Source organism: Grus americana, chromosome 11 (assembly GCF_028858705.1).
Source record: "Grus americana isolate bGruAme1 chromosome 11, bGruAme1.mat, whole genome shotgun sequence".
NCBI classification, from domain to species: domain Eukaryota; kingdom Metazoa; phylum Chordata; class Aves; order Gruiformes; family Gruidae; genus Grus; species Grus americana.
In genome coordinates, this window is record NC_072862.1 from 19,352,309 (window position 1) to 19,373,914 (window position 21,606).

The 21,606-nt window shown below is 40.9% G+C and overlaps 1 protein-coding gene across 13 annotated transcripts in view; it reads left to right on the top strand.

Annotated features, from left to right (window-relative positions):
• DOCK3 (dedicator of cytokinesis 3) overlaps positions 1-17,606 on the top strand; it is a 224,773-nt gene extending 207,167 nt beyond the window's left edge. For 5 of the 13 annotated variants that reach the window (XM_054838228.1, XM_054838230.1, XM_054838232.1 and 2 more), the window contains 8 exons: positions 365-500; positions 1,070-1,151; positions 3,127-3,279; positions 6,796-6,914; positions 7,873-7,960; positions 11,430-11,552; positions 12,156-12,238; positions 13,067-17,606. In XM_054838228.1, coding sequence (XP_054694203.1) covers positions 365-500; positions 1,070-1,151; positions 3,127-3,279; positions 6,796-6,914; positions 7,873-7,960; positions 11,430-11,552; positions 12,156-12,238; positions 13,067-13,573 — 1,291 coding nt within the window. In that variant the 3' untranslated portion in view covers positions 13,574-17,606. The remainder of the gene's footprint in view (positions 1-364; positions 501-1,069; positions 1,152-3,126; positions 3,280-6,795; positions 6,915-7,872; positions 7,961-11,429; positions 11,553-12,155; positions 12,239-13,066) is intronic. The other 8 variants (XM_054838237.1, XM_054838241.1, XM_054838229.1 and 5 more) reach the window with 7 other exon arrangements.
• Positions 17,607-21,606: the final 4,000 nt, after the last annotated feature.

The following is a 21,606-nucleotide window of genomic DNA, read 5'->3' on the forward strand; positions in this document are numbered from 1 at the left end:
ACTGCTCCTACTCATCATACTTCAGCATTAAAAATGAGAGTGGTTTCAGAATGTTGCATTACAAATAAAGCAAATATGCACCCAGCATCATGACATAATGTTAACGTGGCTTTGGATTCTGAAATTCTACATACTACGTTGTCTTACATGTAACCTTACTGTGACTTCTTTCATATTTACTCACATTTATGGATTTATTTAAGCTTATTCGGCCTGGTTTTTGAAAGTGTTTGACATGTAGAGGTGACCTAAAGCGGTAGATAACTGTAGGTACTTATAGCTCAGAAAAAAAAATCAGGCATCACAAATTAAAACACAGGTTCAAAAAATAATGTTGCCTTTGTTCTGTCTCTTTTTATTCCAGCCCACTGAACTTGCTTGGTTCAGTCCGACACTCATCATCCTCTCTGTCGTCCCACACCTCCAGTGAAACAGGAAACCTGGTTATCCTAACAGACAGTTCTGTGGGGGAGACTGCCGAGGATATGTACCACATGCAGGTACAGCCCCAGCACAGCCAGGAGCAGTTGTCAGAAACAGTACTGAACGTGCTCTGGAGGGTTACGCTTAGGAGGAGTACACTTTACCTACACACACACACTTGGATCTGTCCTGTGGTATTTTTCTCAAAGAACTGAACAGGTAGAATCTAACGCTGTTCGAGAAAGATGACAGAGTAATTCAGCTGGGTTTACTTTGGGAAGAAATCTTCTGTATTTGTACAGTTAAAGTTGCTACTGTGGTCCGAGATCATACTGTTCCTTTCATAAAGTCAGATTTTAGTCAGCATGTTATTTATCTGACCCGTTCAACACATGCAGCTAGTATTGCTCTTGGTTTGTGGGAGGGTGAAATGAGTCCCACAGTCCTGAGTGAAGATTAATAGTGGCCTGCACTGAAGCTCTTTCCTAGACAGAGGCTGCACTGGGTGATCTGAGACAGGTAAATATCTAATGCGCTGATCCACTCAGTTCTCTCTTGATGATTTCTCATCCTCCTGCAGCTTGTTTACCCTAACTCCAGGTACCAAGGCTCAGTCACCAACGTCTCTGTTTTATCCTCGTCCCAGGCTAGCCCTTCCACCTCAAGCCTGAGCTCTACTCACTCGGCACCATCCCAGATGATTAACTCCGCCCCTTCCAGTGCTCGAGGTAAGAATGGATGGACTCAAATGAAGGGTTAACTGGACCTGCAGTGTCCCCTAAACCTGGCAACGTTGTTGACTACTTGGTGAAAGACCACCTACATTGAAATATACCACTGTTTCTCTTTTGGAGCTGTAAATGCCTCTTCAAAAATTGTTTCTTAAAAAATGTTTTTCATTCTCCAGAAATGGATTTAGTATTTTTTTTCAGCAGTATTTGGAATGTATTTCTAATACATGCTGGTTTCAGGCAGTTGAATTTCATAATGATTTCCATTGTTCTGCCACAAAATTGTGGCAGGCAATCTAGAGGAAGACAAGAATAGTCTTTGGTAGAGTACTTAAAAGAGAGAGATCATGAAGACAGAGACGAAAAAAATCATTTTACGCATTTAATGAAATTATGGCACAAAAAAGAACTTGAGGCAGTTGAGCAGAAATGTGTGTACACAAAAGCAGATATATATACAATGAATGTTGAAGGATATGAATTTTAAGTACTGTGGTTAAAGAAGGGCTTCCCTGCTGGGAAATTCTTGAAGAAAGGAAAAATGTAAAAACAGACTCTAGGGGTACTCATATTGCCTTTGCTGTTACAGTAGCTGGTCTTGATATTGCTAATCATTTTCTTCCCAAGCCTCGGAACTGAAGCAAAGCTACTCTGTGCAATCTCCTGAATTTGCTAATTTCTATTTAAGTGGGTTTCTTTCCTCTCATTTTGGATTCTCAGTTGCAGGTTCACAAATTCCTACACCTCTTTTCACAGGCGTCTGAAGAAGGTATCCAGGATATAGTCAGAGATAGAGGCCGATATTTAAATCTTACCCCTTCCTCCCATACAGGGAACTGTATGTCTCCTTAGGGGCAGAGAATACAGAGAAGGGGCCTTTCTGGCCACCTTGGGGCTTTTTTGCTCAATCTTGCAGTAAAATCTTAATTGACTGACTGTTGTTATGACACAGATGCATCAAAGTGATTTAACTGAAGAATCAGATGTCATAGGAAGGTGAGAAGTGGACATCTTCAGATAAAGGCAAATAGCTTCACTAATTACCAAGGACTGGAAGGAAAATAATGACAATTCAAATAGTAAAGTAACCAGATGAAACTGGTGTAACAGGAGAGATGGAACTGAGTAGAGGGCTACCAGGTCAGGAAGATGTCCTTAAATGGATGTGCTTCAGCTGGCATGTGAGGCCTGAATCTTCTGGGGGGTCCGAGGGGTTTTGGTGCTTCTAGTGCTTCAGTCTATTTTCCACTTTAAAAGTCCAGTGCTCACAGTGACAGGCTGTGCCAGTCTTTCTGAGCTTGATGACTTCATAGCATCACCAGCTTCCCTCTTTACTGTATTCTTTGTTGTTGCTTAGAAACCAAAGTGATGAATGCTACAAAGGGTATGGTGCTGATGGATGAGCCAACAGCACCTCCCAGAGATGAGAACTAGACAGTGTAAATGACCACAAATGAGGAAACAATAAGAAAGTAACGGTTTTGGAAAATACTTCAATATATATATCTATTTTATTCTTCACTCTTACTAACATGTTTTGATGGCCTATGATACAACATTTCTTCTCTGCTAGTTTTGTTCACTTTTAAGTTAGGTAAGCACAGCATTCAGACATTACCCACGGATTATGGGATTTCACTTCTAGTAAAGTTCCAAGTGCTCTCTGTGGTTCACAGTGTGCAAGTCACTGTTCTGGTTATTACGACACCGCTGTCTGGAATGGAGTTGTTCATAATGAGAAAAAGCACTTACGCTTAAGTTCCACTGTGGTAATACAGCTTTGTTTTTCTCCTTGGTGATTTTTCCTTTTGCTTTGTTTTTTAATTGGGTGAATTTGATGCTTGTGAAATTGAGAGACCAGTATCACTGGCTGGAGCAAGGTACTTCACAAACATTACATGTGCAGCTCTGCCAATGCACCTCTATCTTTTTTTTTCTTTTTTGGTATTTATTTATATTCTTTTTAATTTAGTGCTGGTGAAAGGTGCTGGATTGACAACACTGGAGGCTGAAGCCCTCTATTTATCCACAGAACAGATACAGCATGGGCGGCAGCCGTGCAAGCTTCCCCACGCTGCCCCCACCAATGTGCCTCATCTCTGTCCTGGAGGGACCACCTCTAGAGGTGAGAGGATAGTTCAGTCACCATGACCCATCCAATCCTTGGCCTTTCTGCTGAGACTGCCAACAAAGCTACGATAGTCACGATGCTACAGTTAACCACTTTTCAAATGGGAAGTATATGAAGGCCAACAATTCATTTTGTACAGGCCACCTAAATTTATCAACTTAGCAGCTTTGTCACCTGTAGCTTTAACCTGAGCATGGTTATCTAGGATTTCTAGGGTTTTGTCAGATGTTTAAATGCTTCTCTCATTGATTCAAACACTAATGTAGAGGTAAAAAAACCGCTGTCCCATTATCCAGATACTTTTACCACCTTCTCTGTTTAACTGCTGAGTCCTTTCTGGAGCTCAGCTACTCGTGCTGTTCTGAGGAGACCGTTATCTTTATAATATAGATTAGTTCCATTAGTGACCAAAGGGAAGCCATGGCCATTTGTATTAAGAATCCCACAGGAATTTAAATCTTATTTCCAGTTCTCCACTTCCAAAAAATGACCCTTTCATTGACATTTAAAAGAGCAACACAAGCGATTTGGCTTGTCCAAAGGAAATAATAAAACCACTAATCCAACATTTTGTTTAAAAGATAGTCATTAAGACAGTAATTAATTTGATCTTATCACTGAACAGCAGATTAAAGCAGCAAACCTTATGCTAGTTATAATATGCACAAGTTAGAGCAAAAGTCTTAAATAGAACTGTAATCGGAATACAGTAAGAATTTTCTAATTCCGTTGGTAAAGATAAAGACATTACTAGGTACTCTATTTTTCAGATTAACGGTATGTATCTTTCAGTTTTCACCTGGCTTGGCCCTTGTGTAGCTTCTTCCTTATCAAGAAATCAACAGTGTTGTATGGAGGATCAATAAGAAATTCAGAGTTTGTTTTGCCTTCATTTGAGGTGACTCATGAGGCACTGCTCTAACCTTACTAGAGTTAAATTATGTAAACTGCTGTTCATTAAGCAGAAATCGTAATGCAAAAAGGCCTGGAAAGAGCTAGGAGTGGGTTAGGTTTTTTCAGTAATTTCATTTAAAATATGTATGGGACTCCTCCCACGCACTCTAAAAGCAACTCCCACTTGACACTAAGGCATCCCTACTGCTTCCTCAACACAGCCCCCTTCTTAAGGTGTAGAAAATGAGTGCCAGTGTCTTACTCAGTACGTTGCAAGAACCCATATACTTACATTAAAAACTTCCTTCTTAAAGAAAAAAAAGTTGTATTTTGGTGCAGGGGTGAACTGTTTTCACGATCATAATGAAAGTGATGAGTCAGGAGAAAAGATTCATTGAGTTTGGAATTTAAATACATTAATTTTCAGTTTTGTTCCTTAAAACTGGTATTTATCACAAGTGGATTAACATTTTCATAATTAAAAAAGAAAAACTACCTCTGACTTCAGCAGAGGTTTTCCTTTCTCATTAATAGTACATACAGTGTACCAAGCTACAGGCTAAAAGGAATAGGCCTTGATACGTGCCGCAGCATCTTATGTGGCCACTGGCTGCTCTGGAAGCTTTTAAAGCTTTTTTTACTTTTTTTTTTAAATTTTGCCAGTCCCTGAAAGGAGCCATGGTGATTGTGCTCTCTGTCCAAAGAAGCAGGCCTGATTATTACTAAAAGCTTCAGCTATAGCCACTCCTTTTGTGGCCCACAATTCAGAGGTATCAGTACTTAATTTTATTTGTGGACTGGATAGTTGGCATAACCTGTTACAATCTTTATAGCTATATAGTTATTTACAAATTTAGGGCACCAAACAGCAGAGCTGTTTTGTAAACTAGATTCTGCCACCATACAAGTGGGATCTTTCAGGTCATGCAATGCAAGGTCTGTGGAAACTATAATCCCATATCAACTGATGGCACATAGAGGTAGTTTACATCTTGGATATAAAAGAACAAGGATGATAAGATAAAAGGGAGAAGTTTACAGTGTAGGTTGTGCTGTGATGTAGTTCTGGGCACACCTAAAAGTTCAGCATCCTTACATTTGTCATGCAGAAACAGGACTACCTGTGATGTGTGAGTAAAAGAGACTCAGCATAAAGCGTTAACACTGTGTTTTCGAAGCTGATGTTATATATAAGAGCAAGTAATGTTGTCCAATTATGTTTTTGTTTTATGTCTGGGGAGAAAATGAGTTCGGAACTAGAATGCAGATACTCTGCGGCTGTTCATGTCGGGGTGGGGGTGTAGATTAATCTGGGATCTGCCACCCCTGATGGAACTGTTGCAATTGTAGGACCTTATCCTGCATTCTGCTGGACACATTGTTCCTTCCACTGTGTGCTGAATATCAGTCCCCAAACTGCATGTTTGCTTTTGCTGGGGTAAAAGCTGCATTAACCAGCACCAATGCCTTTGCTCATATGTTGGAGTGCTGTTCAGGTAATGTGTGTGGTTGTGGAAAGTTTGCAAAAGGGGGCATGTATTCCCCAAAAGCCGGCATGGCTCTGTAATGCGCTGTGTGCTGCCATCTGTTAAGTGCGTGTTTGTGACGCAATGAAATGATCAGTGCAAATTAAAGCTTACTCCAGCAGCTTCAGAACATCAATTCCTGCCTAATATTGTGCATCCCAAGGGATGAGTGTATCAGTAATGTCAGACTTTAGGAAGTCACTAATGGGAATCATTCTTCTGGCAAGTTTATTGTCAGCTGTTGCATATCAGAGGGTATATTGTTATGTGGCACTCATCTCAAAGGACATGAGTCCCAAATAATTCCATACGCCAGGAAGCTGTTTACACCCCAGTATCTTAAATGACAACTATACAGATAACTAATAGTTAAGTATATTCCTACTATATAACTCTAAGCATTGGTAAACATCCTCGTGTCATAAAGCAGCTCAGTATACCAACACACTCAGTAGTAATCACACATTACCCAGCAGCATTATAAGCAAAGTGCCACCCACGTTTAAAGACAATTCTGTTTATTACTGGGTTTTGTTTTGCTTTAACAAAGAGGAAGCTAACCAAGGTATTGCCAACTAAATGGCAACACCTCAGACTCTCTCTACCAGAACTGAGGAATGAAGTAGCTTCCCGTAGGTTCCTGCTTTAACTGAATAGTGTGTCTCAAGCTTTTATCCCTTTCTTCTACATTCAGTCCTAAAACGTGCAATTTTATGGAATTTCTGTAACCCTACAGTACTTTATGAGGCGAGGGAGCCTTAGGCACTGTACAGCACAGCTACAGCTGATTCCACACAGATGCCCACTTTGTTTAAGAGGAAGCACTTTGCAACATACAACTAGGGACACATGCATCTTATACACCTTATGTGGTATGTCCTTAACTGTATATAACAAGCCAGTTCCTATTTCATCCTTGTGCTATGCACCTCACCAACAGTTAGCTGCTTAGTGGGCTCAGCACCATGTTTTCTTGAGTCCTGTAAGATCATCCGTCTGAACAAATTGCAAAGGAGGACTAGATCACTGGGCATGCGGAGACATGGCTGTTGTTTGTCACGTGTACGTGATTATTCTCACTTGTTTACAGGCTCTCCCTCTCTACCAGATAAGTACCGCCACTCTCGGGAGATGATGATGTTGCTGCCAACCCATCGGGACCGACCTAGCAGCGCCATGTATCCTGCCGCTATCATGGAAAACGGACAGGTAGCAGATCTAATTTCTTTTATGTCGGTTCAACCAGCTGAAACTGTGACTTTATTTTTACTATTTTTGACCACTTCAAAGCTTCTCATTTTTGGAAAGCACAACATCATACTTAGGATCACTTTCAAAGACAACGCAGAACTTTTCATATTGATCACTTCCTAGAGCCACTCACTTTGGTAGTCAAGTGATACAAATTGTAATGACTGTTAAAATTGCAGATATGCGGTGTGAAAACAGACTCTTCTTAGTTCCCAGCTTTATCCTATGAGCCCTGGTTCACTGCAAGTAGTCATACCATTTTATTTATTCATTTTTCTAGAACCATGGGCATCCTGCAGTCTAGCCTCAAAGTTGATTCTAAATAGCTTTACAGTGATTTCCAGAGGTATCAAAAACCACAAGAGGCTGAAATAATATACTGATAAAAGGTCTGCAAACAATCTGTGCCCATATCTACTGCATTCTCTGGACAAATTGAGAAATTCAGGGTGTGCCTGCATGTAAACGTTTTAATCTGGCCCTTGCATGCACTTTTGAAGGGAATCTCCTGATCATGCCCACTTACCGCATTTCAATTCACACCAGAGAACTGCCTCAGAGCACGCAAACTCAAGTCTTTCAAATGAAACCAAAGCAAAAGGTAAGCTCCAGAAGGGCACGTGATGCATTCAAGCTGATAACTGGCTCAAGATCAGGCTAGTTTGAAATAACTCCTCCAGAGAACACAAGCAGCACGAACTGTGGGTCCTCAGCACTGTTACACTCTAGAGATCCACTGGTATTGCACTGCAGTACTCGCTCATGTAGACACTGCCTAAGGTTCCCATGATTTTTTTAGTTAAAGAACTTTGTTTAACAGCAGCGGACAGAAAGCCGCAGGGTTCTGCACCAGCTGTTCTGTAACTCTGTAACATTTTTTTTTTTACTTTTCTGTGCTAACTTTCCTCTCCCTTAGCCTCCAAATTTCCAGCGCGCCTTGATCCAGCAAATGATTGGACCATGCAAACCTTGCAGTGATCCCAACCTGTCTGTGGCTGAGAAAGGTACTCTTTTTTCCTAGTTAGCATGCATGCTTTCTAAAATATTACTCTGGTCATGCTAAAGCAAGTAACGAATGAGACGAATGAGCTTCTACATTTCCTGGCAGATTGCATTCTCTCACATTTTTTTAATTAACAGTTTAATTAACTGGGCCTTCTGCCAACCTATAGTCCATTTCAGATCATTCACAGAAGGGTGGAGTTGGACAAACCTCTCTATTTCAGAAAGCTTTCTGAGTTTAGCATTTTATTATTGAAACAAATCCTGCAGCCTTTATCAAGCAAAACTTGCAAAGCAGCAATTGAGAAGTTATCTGAAAGAAGAGTGCAACCTTTGGACCATATTTTTAAAGAATGAGATATATATTTCTTTTTTGAATATGCATTTATTGTTCAAAATATTAACATTTCTTGTAATCCCTCTCTGAGGTACTTTTATATTTATTAATCATTAGGAATGTATGCTTTTTAAACTCACTGCTTTGAAAAAAAACCAAAAACAGCCAGAGCCCTTGCAGAAAAAAAACATGAAAGAAGAGGAAGAGTTTGTTTGGTGTAACAGAAAGAAGGAGCTTGCAAAAGGGGTGCCATGGACAAAGCGATGGGCTCAAAAAATGATCTGCAAGGCAGCATTCTGAAAAAGCAGAAGTGGGCAAAATTCTTGAGTCAAAATCTGAAACAAGGAGGCTGCCTAAGCAAGCAACAGTCATGTGTATGGCTAGGAAAAATGGTATCTGAAAAGATTTTTTAAGGCCAGGAAAGACCATCGCAATTCTCTAGTCTGACCTACATGATGCACTCCATTAGACTTTTATCACTATTTTTGTTTCAGTAGCTGTGCCTGAACTAAATTGTATCTTTTTGGAAAAAAAAAAAAAAATCTAATTTCTAGTAAATCAGAATACACTACTTTACTTTAGCAATGTGACAGCCTTGCAGAGTGGTCCAGCCTGAAACCAAAAGCCAATGTACAGTTCTAAATACATGGCAGAATGATGACTTGTTGACAACAGAGAGTTAAGACTAGGGGGTGAACAATTAAGAGCTCCATCTTAGCCATGTTAGTTTGAACTGAACTTACCACAGAGGTGGTGAGATCTTTATACTGGACGGGAGAAAAATCTGGAAGAGGAAGATAGATAACTATTTATTACCTGTCTATAAAAATTCTTAATTTTGTGTTTGTGGGTGATACTACGCAAAAGTATACTATACAGCACAAAAAAGAAGGGGGTCAAAGACAGAATCCCCTCCAGAGGTCCAAAGGAGTCATGAAAGACACAGATGATGTTCAGTAATTGCTCTTAGGGGATGGTGCGATGGTAATCCTAGCTCTTTGGCCAGGTTGGGAGCATAAGTGCAGTTACAGGTATTTTTTGCAGCCCTCGAACCCTCCTCATTCTCTGTAAGTCAGGATGCCATCTGCCTTGGTTTTTGTTAACAGTCATGCCCTGAGAATTTACCCATCCCCTTTCTTGCCATGTCAGAAGCTCTGCTCAGTAGTTCTCATTGACAGCAGGGTGACTGACATCAGTTGCCCAGAGCAGAATGGTTCAAATGCAGCTTCCCTGTTAATTAAACTTGGCCAGCAAGCCACTGAACACTGTTCTGGGGAGAGAGAGAGATGGGCTAGGACAGAGCACTAGGAGCTCCCTGGGTAGGTTCCTCCCTGAAGCAGGTTGGATAGAACACTGGGTTTAACAGGCAGCAGCCATTCTCAGAAATCATCTGACCTCAGAATGATTTCCAGCACTCATAAAGGCTCAAAAGGCTGTGAACGAGGGAACACTGAGAAAGTATAAATGGATTATGCACTGGAATACCATGTTCTATTCTTCACATTCTTCTTCTGCATCTAGGTGTTTAAAAAACAAAACACAATTCTTTTACAGGCCAAGCAAATCAGGTTTTATTCTGTCCTTTTCACTTGATGCTGGTGTATTGTAGGAGAGACTAGCGTGGCTGGCATTGTTATGCATCTTGTCCCTCTTTTGGCCTTTTGACACCAATTGCAGTACTGCAACTTAGAGCACTCTGGTTTGTGTACAGCATGACCGGGGCGCTGAGAAAATTCATCTGAAGCCACATTACCTGTGTTGAGATGTATCCCTTGGTTTGAACTTGTTCTCTGTCAAGATTCTTTGTATGCCTTTCTCAGTTTGAGAGCATCTCTTTAAAAAGAACATTTACTTTTATATTTTTATAGGTTTTGTTCCATCTTATGAAGCTGTCACTTTGTGATTTTTTTTTTTTTTTACTTTAGGGAATTTTAGATCTTTGAGAGCCTGTGTTCATGATAACTCATGAACTAAGGAGGAAAAAAAAAAACCTGCAAAGAAACCTTTCAGTCATTTTAGAAATGAAGTGCACCAAAAATGGCTACAGGCATTTTAACTAAGGAAAAATCCTCTTCTGATGTCAAACTCCAGGTTTATTTCTCCTGGCTTCCATTTTCCAAACTGAAGATGGGAAAAGCTATTTTCATCTCAGTTTTCTTTGGTAGGCTCACTGAATTACTTTTTTTTTCTTTTCTTTGCTAATCTGAAGAAACTGCTTATTTGTTTTTAAATGAACATACACTTATTGCACATCTGTCTTCTCGGAATGAATCAAGTCTTGCAGTGTGTTTGGAAGAAAGGAAGGTGCATTTTAATAATGTTTAAGGTTGACAGAATTCTCAAGATCTTGAAAAATATTCATGTTAGAAAGCAACAGCTTTTATTTCTATGAAAAAACCAAAGTCACGAAGATCATTCTCTCTCTTTTTCCTAACAAATACTTGAATCTCTTAAGGTGACTTTATAATACAAGGAGCCTAAACTTCTATCTTGAAATATTTTGTCATCAAAACTTTTTATCAACTCTGTAGCTTAGTAAATTGGGTCTTTGAGTTGTGATTTCTCTTGTATCAGTGAGGTGTAATTTGCCTCATGTCCTTTATTCGGACACTTCTTCGCTTAGGCACTGTAGTGCAGCAACAGGCCTTCCTGTGTTTCATGAGGGTTCTGTCACACGTTCCCTTCTGCTCTGTCATCATCTACCACCAAGCAGAACAGCTCACAACTTGAGATCTAGCTGCCATTCCATCAATGAGATTTCATTTTTACTCACTAGTTTGGAAGAAAAAAAAAAAAAAACAAAAAACAAAAAAACACAAAACCACCAACAAACACCACACCCTAGCCAAGTTCTACTGCTCTTCAAATTTGCTACAAATGAGCCAACAGGGTCACTGAGGGGCATTGGGGAGACTAACACTACAACCACCTAACTCTTGCTTCCTTAACAAAGCAACCTATAAACTTAACACGCTGTAGACTAGATGATGTCTTTGTACGCCTTCAATCCTACCATTCACCAAGTCCCTAGAATCTGTCTCTCTACTGCTAAAAAGCACACAGGAAAGCCAGTCCTTCTGGCCCCACAAACTCCCTGTTATATTACCCAAGATAAATCTGTTTCAATCCTTCAGCTGTGCCAGCAGCGCCCAGCAGCTGGAGCCTAGACAGCGGAACCAGAGAGGCCCTGCCATTCCTGTCTGCCCACGTTGGGAGCATCTTGGCCCCACCAGTACCTCCCCGAAGCCTGCCCCATGGTAAGGAAATGCCCAGCAGGCCTGCTGCATAATGTCTCCAGTCATGCACAGATAAATCTAGACCACCTGAAAGCTGATCTTAGCTCTTTTTTTTTTTCCATATAAAAAACAGAAACAAAAACCCCAAAGTCTTTCCTGGTCTGCTAGGTTAGCACTGAACAAAGTTTTCTTTTTTTTTTTTTTTCCAAAAAATCTTCAAATTTTTTACAGTTCTTATAGTAATATGAACGTGTGTGTATTTTGAGACTAGAATTAAGTGTGCCAGTGGTAAAGCTTGGCTTCTTGCCAATGACCATCTTCAGCAGTAATTTAAACCTACAAAGCTATTAAATGAAACTTCAGATGTTCCTTATTTATGAGCCTGTTGCCTTGCCATGAGATCCTTGATAAAAGGGGTGGGTGGACATCTATCACTGCACTTCTCATTAGCATTTTGTGATGTAACAGACGCACTCCACAATATCTATGAGAAACGAAGCCCTAGGCTGGAATGGAGTTACCAGCGTTTGGAGCTGTAACTGGCATTACAGAGCCTACAACCCCAGCTCTTTCACTGCAGTGAGGCAGCAAAAGTCTGCATTTCTGATGCTTGTCTCATTCCAGGACACTACTCACTGCACTTTGATGCCTTCCATCACCAGCTCAGTGATGCTCCTCCGGCACTGCCTGCACGAACGTTGCGAAAGGTAAAAAGGAAGTGGCAGGAGAGCGGAGAGGGATGTAGAAGTAAAATAATAGGCTCCTGAAGGAACTCTCCCTCTTCCACTACCAGCAAGCAGCTTTCGAATACAGAAACACACTATTTTTAACATGCTAGTAACTTACACATGAGAAAATCCACTGCAAGCTCATAACTTACTCCAGAGTTGAATTCCATAGAAATAACTTACATGTGTTGTAGGCCCTTCCACTTCCCTTCTTTGCATCACAGAGTCATGGAATGGCCTGGGTTGGAAGGGACCTTAAAGCTCATTTAGTTCCAATCTCCTGCCATGGTTCCAACCCTCCACCAGCCCAGGTTGCCCAAAGCCCCATCCAACCTGGCCTTGAACACTGCCAGGGATGGGGCATCCACAGCTGCTCTGGGCAACCTGTGCCAGGGCCTCACCACCCTCACAGGGAAGAATTTCTTCCCAATATCTAACCTAAATCTACCCTCTTAAAAGTTTAAAGCCATTACCCCTTTTCCTGTCACTACATGCCCTCGTAAACAATCCCTCTCCAGCTTTCACATCATATCCTGTGATTTCAGGCACCCTGATTATCACCTCAACTACAGTTTCTTTAACAGCTCTGGTGTTTTTAAATGCACTTGTCTGCCCACAAGAGGTACTTCCATACAAGTCAGGGGAGTGCACACATAAACCAATAATCATTAACATTTTGAACACAAATGGGACTGCACCACTGTTAACGTCACTGTCAAAAGCTGAAACGTGGAACACCACACAAGATGCAGTGTTTCCTCCTTTGCCAATTTTAACCTGGTTTTTGGGGTTTTTTTCTCCAAACAGTCCCCTCTTCATCCTATCCCTGCATCACCCACCAGTCCACAGTCTGGTCTAGATGGAAGTAACTCCACTTTATCGGGCAGTGCCAGCAGTGGTGTCTCTTCCTTGAGCGAGAGTAATTTCGGACATTCTTCTGAACCACCTCCTCGCACAGATACCATGGATTCTGTCCCCAGCCAGGCCTGGAACACCGATGAAGATCTAGAGACCCCCTACCTCCCTGTCAGGTACAGTCTCTCTGAGCCTGATGTCCTAGAGTCGCTCAAATCCCAGCCATGCCGAAGCCACTCTGCTCCATCTGGAGTCATTCCTCAGGACACCATGGACCCTCCTGCTCTACCCCCCAAACCTTACCACTCCCGGCTGCCAAACATGGAGAACGAGGAGGGTATGATAATTGAAGATGATGACAAACACCGCCCATTGCATCGTAAAGTGTCCCAACCAGTGAGTGGGGGAAAGGAAGAGCAGGCCAGGGTAGCATGGGAACATGGCATCAGTGAGCAGTAGGGACAACTCCTGGTAAGCAGCTTGCATCATCATTCCAGGTCTGACTACAAAGGAGAGAGATAAGGACTTGGAGAACAGCAAACCAATTTTCTACTGCCGCAAGTTTATGTCTGGAGCCCAAAAAAGCAACTGGGCCAGCATGGGTGGTTGCTGCTTTCCTTTTTAATTTCTTTTTACACCTTTCTGTTATGTTTTTTAACTTTCTGTGCAGTGGACAGTTTATTCCTTCTGCAGTTTCTTAACCACATCATATGGCACACAAGCCATAGAGACTCGCAGAAGCTGAAAAATACAGTTTTAAGTGGAGGGGGAAAAAGGGGGGAATGGCAAGTTGATTTTGAAACTGCTTTCCTCCCAGTTCTGAGACGCACATTGAGTAGAAGCAGTTGCACTAGGGACATATTTCTTTGCTGTACAGAAGTGAAAGCTCATTGCTGAAATCAGGGATTCTATGAACTGTCAGGCTGGAAGGTGCGTGAGCTGCAGGTAGTGGAAAGATGGCAATTCTAAGAAGAAATTGGCTCTTTTGAGAGCAGGATTGTACATATCTGTGCAGTGATCTCCCTGCATTGGTTCATAGGTGCTGAGGCAATCTAACCAGTGCATCAGCACTGGTTTCCAAGATACCATTTCCAACAAACTCTGCCTCCTTTGTTTTTTTTTATGTGCTGTTTGATTTCTTAAATTTTGCTTTCACTGGCTAAACCAACCTGTTTTCTCATTGGAATCATATGCTATTCAGCTGTGCTACAGGATGAGAGGAGGTTAGTAGCCATTGGAGCTGCAACCTAATTGTAGGCCTTTCCCATGCCCAACTTTGGGCAGGCTGTTGACACCAGCATTTCTCTTTCAGTTTTTTTAAAAAAAAAAAAAAAAAAGGAAAAACCATAACTAAATTGAGTTTTTCGTGCCACAGCTGGTTGATGACCCAGCCAGTAAAGAAAAGGTGGCTTAAATGCATCATCATATCCCACAATCCTTGCCTCAGGGCTGACCATCACAATTCTCACCAACTTCCATCACCCAGGAGCTGAGATTCATTCCCTGTTAACATAACATCCTCAGTCCCTCTGAAAAACTCACTGCAGCTGGTGTGCAGAAGACTCTCCATCTCTCACAGTAGACAGAAAACACTAAGATTCAAGAAATGCCCAATATATAGTGTACACCCTAGAGTCAGGGATCTTAAAGGCAACCTGTAAAGAAGAAATGTTTGTTTCCTCTTTTGCTTCTTTAGAATGTATAAAGAAAGCTTGAAGAGCTTCTTCCCCTCCTCCCTTCTGGAAGGTTGATTTCCTTTCTCCTCAGGCAGCAATACAGCCTTTCCCACCCCTCCGCCTGTTTTTTTTTTATATTGACCAGCTCCAGAAAGGGCTGGAGAATGTTTAAAAAAAAAAAACCACACCCAAAAAAAACCCAAGAAACAGAACTATGCAGAGATGAAGACAGTACAAGTGTAAGAACATAAAACAAGCCTTTTAATCAGTATTTGCTTAGTTCAGTACATGACAAACCAGGAAAAAATTCTGTGAGTTATATAGTCAAGAGCTGTTCTTTTCAAAGAACACTAAGAAATCTTTTATTCCTATTTTCAATATTTTTCAAGAAACTTTCAATCAAGAGAGTACCAAATATTTAATGTTTTTAGATAAACAAGCAATGGTCCTGCCATGTGCTATGCCCACACACATTTTAGCCTTCCTTATAACCCTTTCTACCTGCAGATTACAAAGCACACTCCAGAGGATGGTAACAGATCACCCTCTTTCTTACCACTGAAAAATCTGAAGCACACTCAACTAAGAGACTTACCTCCACCATGTAAATTAAGTGTCAGAAATGGGACTAGCACTCAACTTTCATATTCTATTCTTGCCCTAACTACTCAGTTTCTCATGCTTTGAACAGCATAAAGAAGCAAAAAAAGGATATTATAAATCTTCTACAGGTCACCTTTAGCACTACCTCTAAATACAGTCACTGGGCAGAGTACATCGCTTCTGAGCTCTCCTAAAGATGGTCTGTCTGTACAAAGTCTGGACTTAGCAGTTGTATGAAGGGGATTTTAAGGGGATTTGTTTATTTTCCTTCTCAAGCTCTAGCCCATGCAAAACTAGTAAGTTATGGGTTTGTTTCTTAAATGGCCTATTTGGCTGGAACAAAGTCTCTCTTGCTTCCTCTATTTTGTTACTAACACAGGCTGCTTGTAGTCACCATATTCTTCACAATTAAGACAAGGATAATAAAACCTGGCCTGTAGTGGACGTTTCCTCTCTAGCAGAAAGGAGAGTTTTCCAATGCTAGGACAGTCCTAAACGTTAATGAACCAAGATGGATCTCTGGTATAAAACACATGTATGAAAACTCATGTTTTCACTAAAGGTAAGTCAAGGTAATTCCTTAGAAATGAGTGTAGTATTTTCACATACACTATTCTCCAGTCTGAGACTCTTCAAGTGAAGTTTTTACAAGAACTCTGTATTCAATTCCATCTCCCCTGCCCCCTTTTTTATTTTGGCAGGATGATTAAAAGTAGTAAGTGCAGTGACTTACTGAGCTTCCTTATTGCAAAAAAAACCCAGCAGGTCTTGCAAATAAAACTTTGCAAAACCATTAATGCAACCACCATGGGACCAAGTCCCAGTCAGCTGGAAAACCTGCCCACTGGAGCTCTAATCAGTCTCTCAAAACATATCATCCTGCTCTGATTAGAGACGTTGTACAACAGCAGTGAGTCCATTTAGGGAGTCTCACATTACTATGTATTTGTAAGGGTTTTAAGATCAATCAGCTGATGTATACAAATACCCAGCTGATGGCAGGTCCACACAGAGAAGGACAGAAATTGCTGAATTTACCAAATTTAAGCCTCTCTGGAGTTAAATTTCTGTTACTGTTCTGATACCTACCAAGTAGTCTGCCTCCCTTTTCAGTGCTTGCCTTAAAGGGGGCAGAAGATAGAAAGACTATTATTAAGATTTTGTGAATGTTGGAACTAATACTTCTTGGAACTAATACTTCTCTGTAGGGTGGGGTATCTTATAGCATAATACAACTCCAACATCAAGCTCAGTCCTGGAGTAGGGGAAGCAACAGCAGTTGTTGCACTTGCCCAGCAGGATTTGAAGATTCCTTGTATAAACCACAGCAACGGGATGTTTTGAACAGGACCTTGTCATTCTATACTTAAGTCTAATTCAAACTTAATATGTACTTGCCTTATTGGGTTTTCTTTGCATAACAAAATAGCATGTGCATTCCTGAGAAAATTGGTGGAAGTCTGCTACAAATCTCTCCATCGTCAGTGTACTTGCTGGCCCCATCTGAAACAAAATTGAGAAGGAACTACAGTAGTAGAAGAAAAGCAATTAAACAATTTCTCTGAATCCTACAAGGTTTTTTTTCAGTGGTTTGGGTTGGTTTTATTACTGTGTACAAGACTAAGATTATTTTCCTCTGTTTGCTTTTTAGCTTACTTACCCTTTTTTAGGTAAGGGATATTACATATCCCTTCTGTGGGAGAATGAGCCAAAACTGGGGAGGCTGGAGAGAGCAAGAGCCTTTGGGAAACAAATTATGTGATATTTAAAATTTCCTCTGATCATGCTTCTTTGTAAATACCCCCATTTGAATGCTGTGTATTTGTACAGGAAATTGAGCAAAAAATGTATAGATTGTGATGTCTGACTGGTATTCTGCCCTGTAAATGTGTTTTTAACCTCTGGCATTCTGTGCTTATTTAAAAAAGGCAAAAACCTCTAATCACTTCTCTTTTGTGTATTCATGTTTAAAATAAAATGAAAACAGCTATCTTATCTATAATGGAAATCAAATTTAAAAGGAAAAAAATAATTTGTACAAGTGTCCTAAAGGTACTTCATTGTATATATTGTGATAGCATGTTTCCAGAACCAACAAATAAGTGGTGTGAATTTTAGATGTAAATATCTGCCCTTTGTTTTGGGTTTCTTTCCCTTACCCATTCACTCGACTGCTGTGATGTGGAATTAAAGACTAATACCTGATATTAAAACTGTACAGCTGTATGTTCATTGCTGTCCTCCAGACAAGGTTATCCTGAGGCTGCTCCTAACATTCACGAGGTATGCGGAAACAGCCATTGCTTCCCACTGTTGGGTGAATGAGGGGCAACCAAAAGGACCTTGTGGCTGTGTGGTGAGCGAACAGCTTCTACCTTCTTCCCTTAGCTGACAGTATACTATTTAATACCAACTTCTTAAAGCAAGCATTAGGCACATCCACCAGCTAGTCTAGTCAGTTAGGTAGATCTATGTGACACGTGCAACAGCCCAAGACACCTGCTCGTCTATCACAAGCTTTAATACACAGCTTTGAGGCAATACTTTCAGAGATTGACTGAATCAGTGATGAGTTCTCCAATACATACTTCACTGCGTGGATTGCTATTTGATGAGTGATGGCTTATTTTACTTTTTTATTGCAATAGCAATTTCTTTTCTCAATTTTAATATTTAAGTACCAATCATTTTAACAGAATGGGTGTGAAAGAATAGTAATTAAGACATGTACAAACACAGGATTTGGGAATTAAAAGCTACAGTGACTGCTACAGGTGAGTAATCTCAAAGATGTGCATTTTCTTCCATTATCACCAATAAACCAGGTCAAGGTGCAGGAGGCAGAAAAAGTAACCCCTTTCTCCCATCCTGTCTTAACACACAAAAAAAATTATGAAACAAGCCCCAGAAGACATTAAGCAGTAAAATATAACAACAGTCTAACTTAAGCTGGCCCTGGACATAGACTGCCAAGCCACCTTTTTTTTAAGTACATACCACATAGGAAGGCTGAGAAGAGCAAAACTGTAACAAGGTACTTGAGAGTACGGCTAAAATATTAAAGTGTAGCTTAGCTAAAGCGTTCACCTGAGACCTGAAAAAAGTGTCTATATAAGTCAGACCCTTTGAGACTGTTCTAGCCTAAATTACCAAATCTTAGTCAAGTAAATATTTTTTTTTAATGCAGCTAAAAGCATTTATTAACCAAGCATAGGAAATAAAAAGTGTATTTGGCACAATAAAAGGTGTGAAGCCCTCAGCTTTAAACAAGAGTTAAAAAAATTAATTCGTTTCTGTTAAAACCAACAGACCTGTTTTTTCAGCGCAAGTCAAATACTTTAAACTAAGGCCACACTAGTCAGATTGAAATCTAAATACCCTGTTTAAATACCTCTCCTTATCTAAAAAAAAAGAAACCTTCAGCACAGTTTCAATGTGTGACTTGTGCAACTCAGTATAAATTTCATTATAAAGCTGATAAGAGGAGAAATTAAATTTCTAGAAAGGACTATAACCTAGACAATAAAGATTCAGTCCTCTACACTGTTGCATAAATATGTCTTTTTTGTTTTGTTTATATACTTTTCTAAACAAATGGTGGACACAGAGACTTAGTGTTCCGAATGATTTTTTTATATATATAAATATATATATGTGTGTGTATGTGTAACAATTCTACTACACTTCGGTTTCTCGTCAGCATTCACTGACAGCAGTACCACACTACATTTTTCCACCAAACTAACCTGGTTTCACCGCCACCCTTAGAGAACACACTTCCTTGTCTTCACAGACTAACCCCTGAAGTGAACCCCTTTCATCCACTGCAACAGCTGTACACAGCCTTGCCTTCTCAGACTGCAGAGCCAGCAAAGGCCCAGAGCACACAGCAGACTCACCATGAACATGCAGCTGCCACCATTTACATAACTTAAACCTCCCAACACCACCACCTCTAATCCCCACAGATCTATCAAGCCCAATTAACTCTCCTGCTCACTCCTAACACACTGCCCTTGCCCCGTTAACCTGGAGTGCTTGGTTGTTCAGCCTGGAGAAGAGAAGGCTCCAGGGAGACCTTAGAGCAGCCTTCCAGTACCTGAAGGGGCCTACAGGAAAGCTGGAGAGGGACTGTTGTCGAGGGCAGGGAGTGACAGGACAAGGGGGAATGGCCTTAAGCTGAAGGAGGGGAGATTTAGGTTAGATATTGGGAAGAAATTCCTCCCTGTGAGGGTGGGGAGGCACTGGCACAGGTTGCCCAGAGAAGCTGTGGATGCCCCATCCCTGGCAGTGTTCAAGGCCAGGCTGGATGGGGCTTTGGGCAACCTGGGCTAGTGGAGGGTGTCCCTGCCTATGGCAGGGGGTAGGAACTAGATGGTCTCTCTAAGGTCCCTTCCAACCCAAACCATTCTATGATTCTGTGATTCTAGAACATCTTCTTATCAGACCACTAAGAGCTGATCATATTCCAAGTTCCCTGTTACACTGCTCACATCTTCCCTTTGTACTATTAGCCCACCAAAACAATACACTGCAGGAGCCCCCAGCACAAACCCAAACATTTATAGCTACATGGTGTTCCTTTTTTTTCCTCCAATTAGCTGAAAATGCCCTACAGAAATTGCGTTTGCGTGGTATTTTGTTTTGGTTGTGGTTTTTGGTTTTTTTTTTAAACAATGTTTGTCTTGTGGAGCAACTGCTACGCTTACTGAAGCCCTGCTTCCCAGGAAATGGCCAGACATCACCTGCTGATGGGAAGTAGAGAATAATCTTTTGCTTTTTGCTTTGCTACATTAAACTGCCTTTATCTTGACCCACAAGTTTGGGGTTGTTTTTTTCCCCATCTTATTTTTCTCCCCTCCCTGCCGAGGAGGGGAGTGACAAAGCAGCTTGGTGGACACCTGGCATCCAGCCGAGGTTAAACCACCACAGTATTCTTTAATTTACCCACCTTTCTCTCGCTCATACATGCCCAGATACAATGGAATAATGCCTAGCCTTCGCTGTAGAACCACTCATGGTCTGGAGAAGAGAGTCATATGCAACACTAAATTCCTAGCAGACTATTCATCAATATCATGCCACTCTATGCTATGATCATAACTATCTCTGAAAGCCTGCAGAAGACTGACCAGAAGTCACCAGGCATTTACTCCTCACTCAGCTACACGCTCCAGCTCTAAATCTGTGATCATTCACTGGAACAGTAACTCTTATTTCCCAGTACCTCGCTTCTTGAGTACTATTTCACTTAGCTAAAACTATGACCAAACTCCCAGCCAAACACTTCCACGAGCGTGGGGAACGAACACAACCACCTCTGTCCCTCACAGCATCCTGCAGGGTAGAGCAACTGTGAAGGACATAGGACTAGCGACCTCCCCAAAAAGTGCTAATATTTTCTGTTTAATCAGTCTAACTGCACAATTTAGGACAGGACTAGAAACCCTCATCACTGGCTCCTACACCCTTTGCATCTTCCTAATAACTACATAAAACTCCATCCGCATTCTATCTCAAATTCTCACATACAAGAGTATCTCATCTCCCTCCTTGTTCTTGTCTTTATTTCAGAGAGGGAATTAACTGATGAATAGCTTCCTGCAGGTATTGTTTTAATGCAAACATTAAACTGTGATGCTAAAACAGGAGCTAAAGCCTCATTAACAACTGAGGGGCTTTTAAACAATAAAAACAATCAACTTTTGCATCCAGAACTAAATCTCAGCCCAGTCACTTTTAAAAGATAGACACTAGGAACCGTGAATACTGATGCAACAAAAAGTATCCTGAGCACATGATACTGCAGGAAGATCTCTGAGGCTCAGCCAGTCTTCTGAATATTGCTGCTTATACATGTGGAAATTAAGGACTACATTTAAGAAAAAAAAGAAGGAAGAAAAAAAAGGTTTTTTTTCTTTTTCAACATCCATCCAACTTAGAAGGGTGAAAGTTAGAACATCCCAACACCACTGAGGACCAGCACAAGCTGCCCAGCACCCAGGTTTCAGACATAACAAATCCCTACTGCTCCAGAGAGACAGTGGCTGGAGGGTTGTGGAATGAACAGAACCCTAGAAACATGACCAAAAAAGGATCAGAAGGTAAAATGAAAGCAATCATTCCTAGCTGCTGGTATGCTGGAAAATAAACTATAAAAAACCAAACAAAAGGGGGAAAAAAGAAACCAAACCACACCATCAAAAGAGGGAA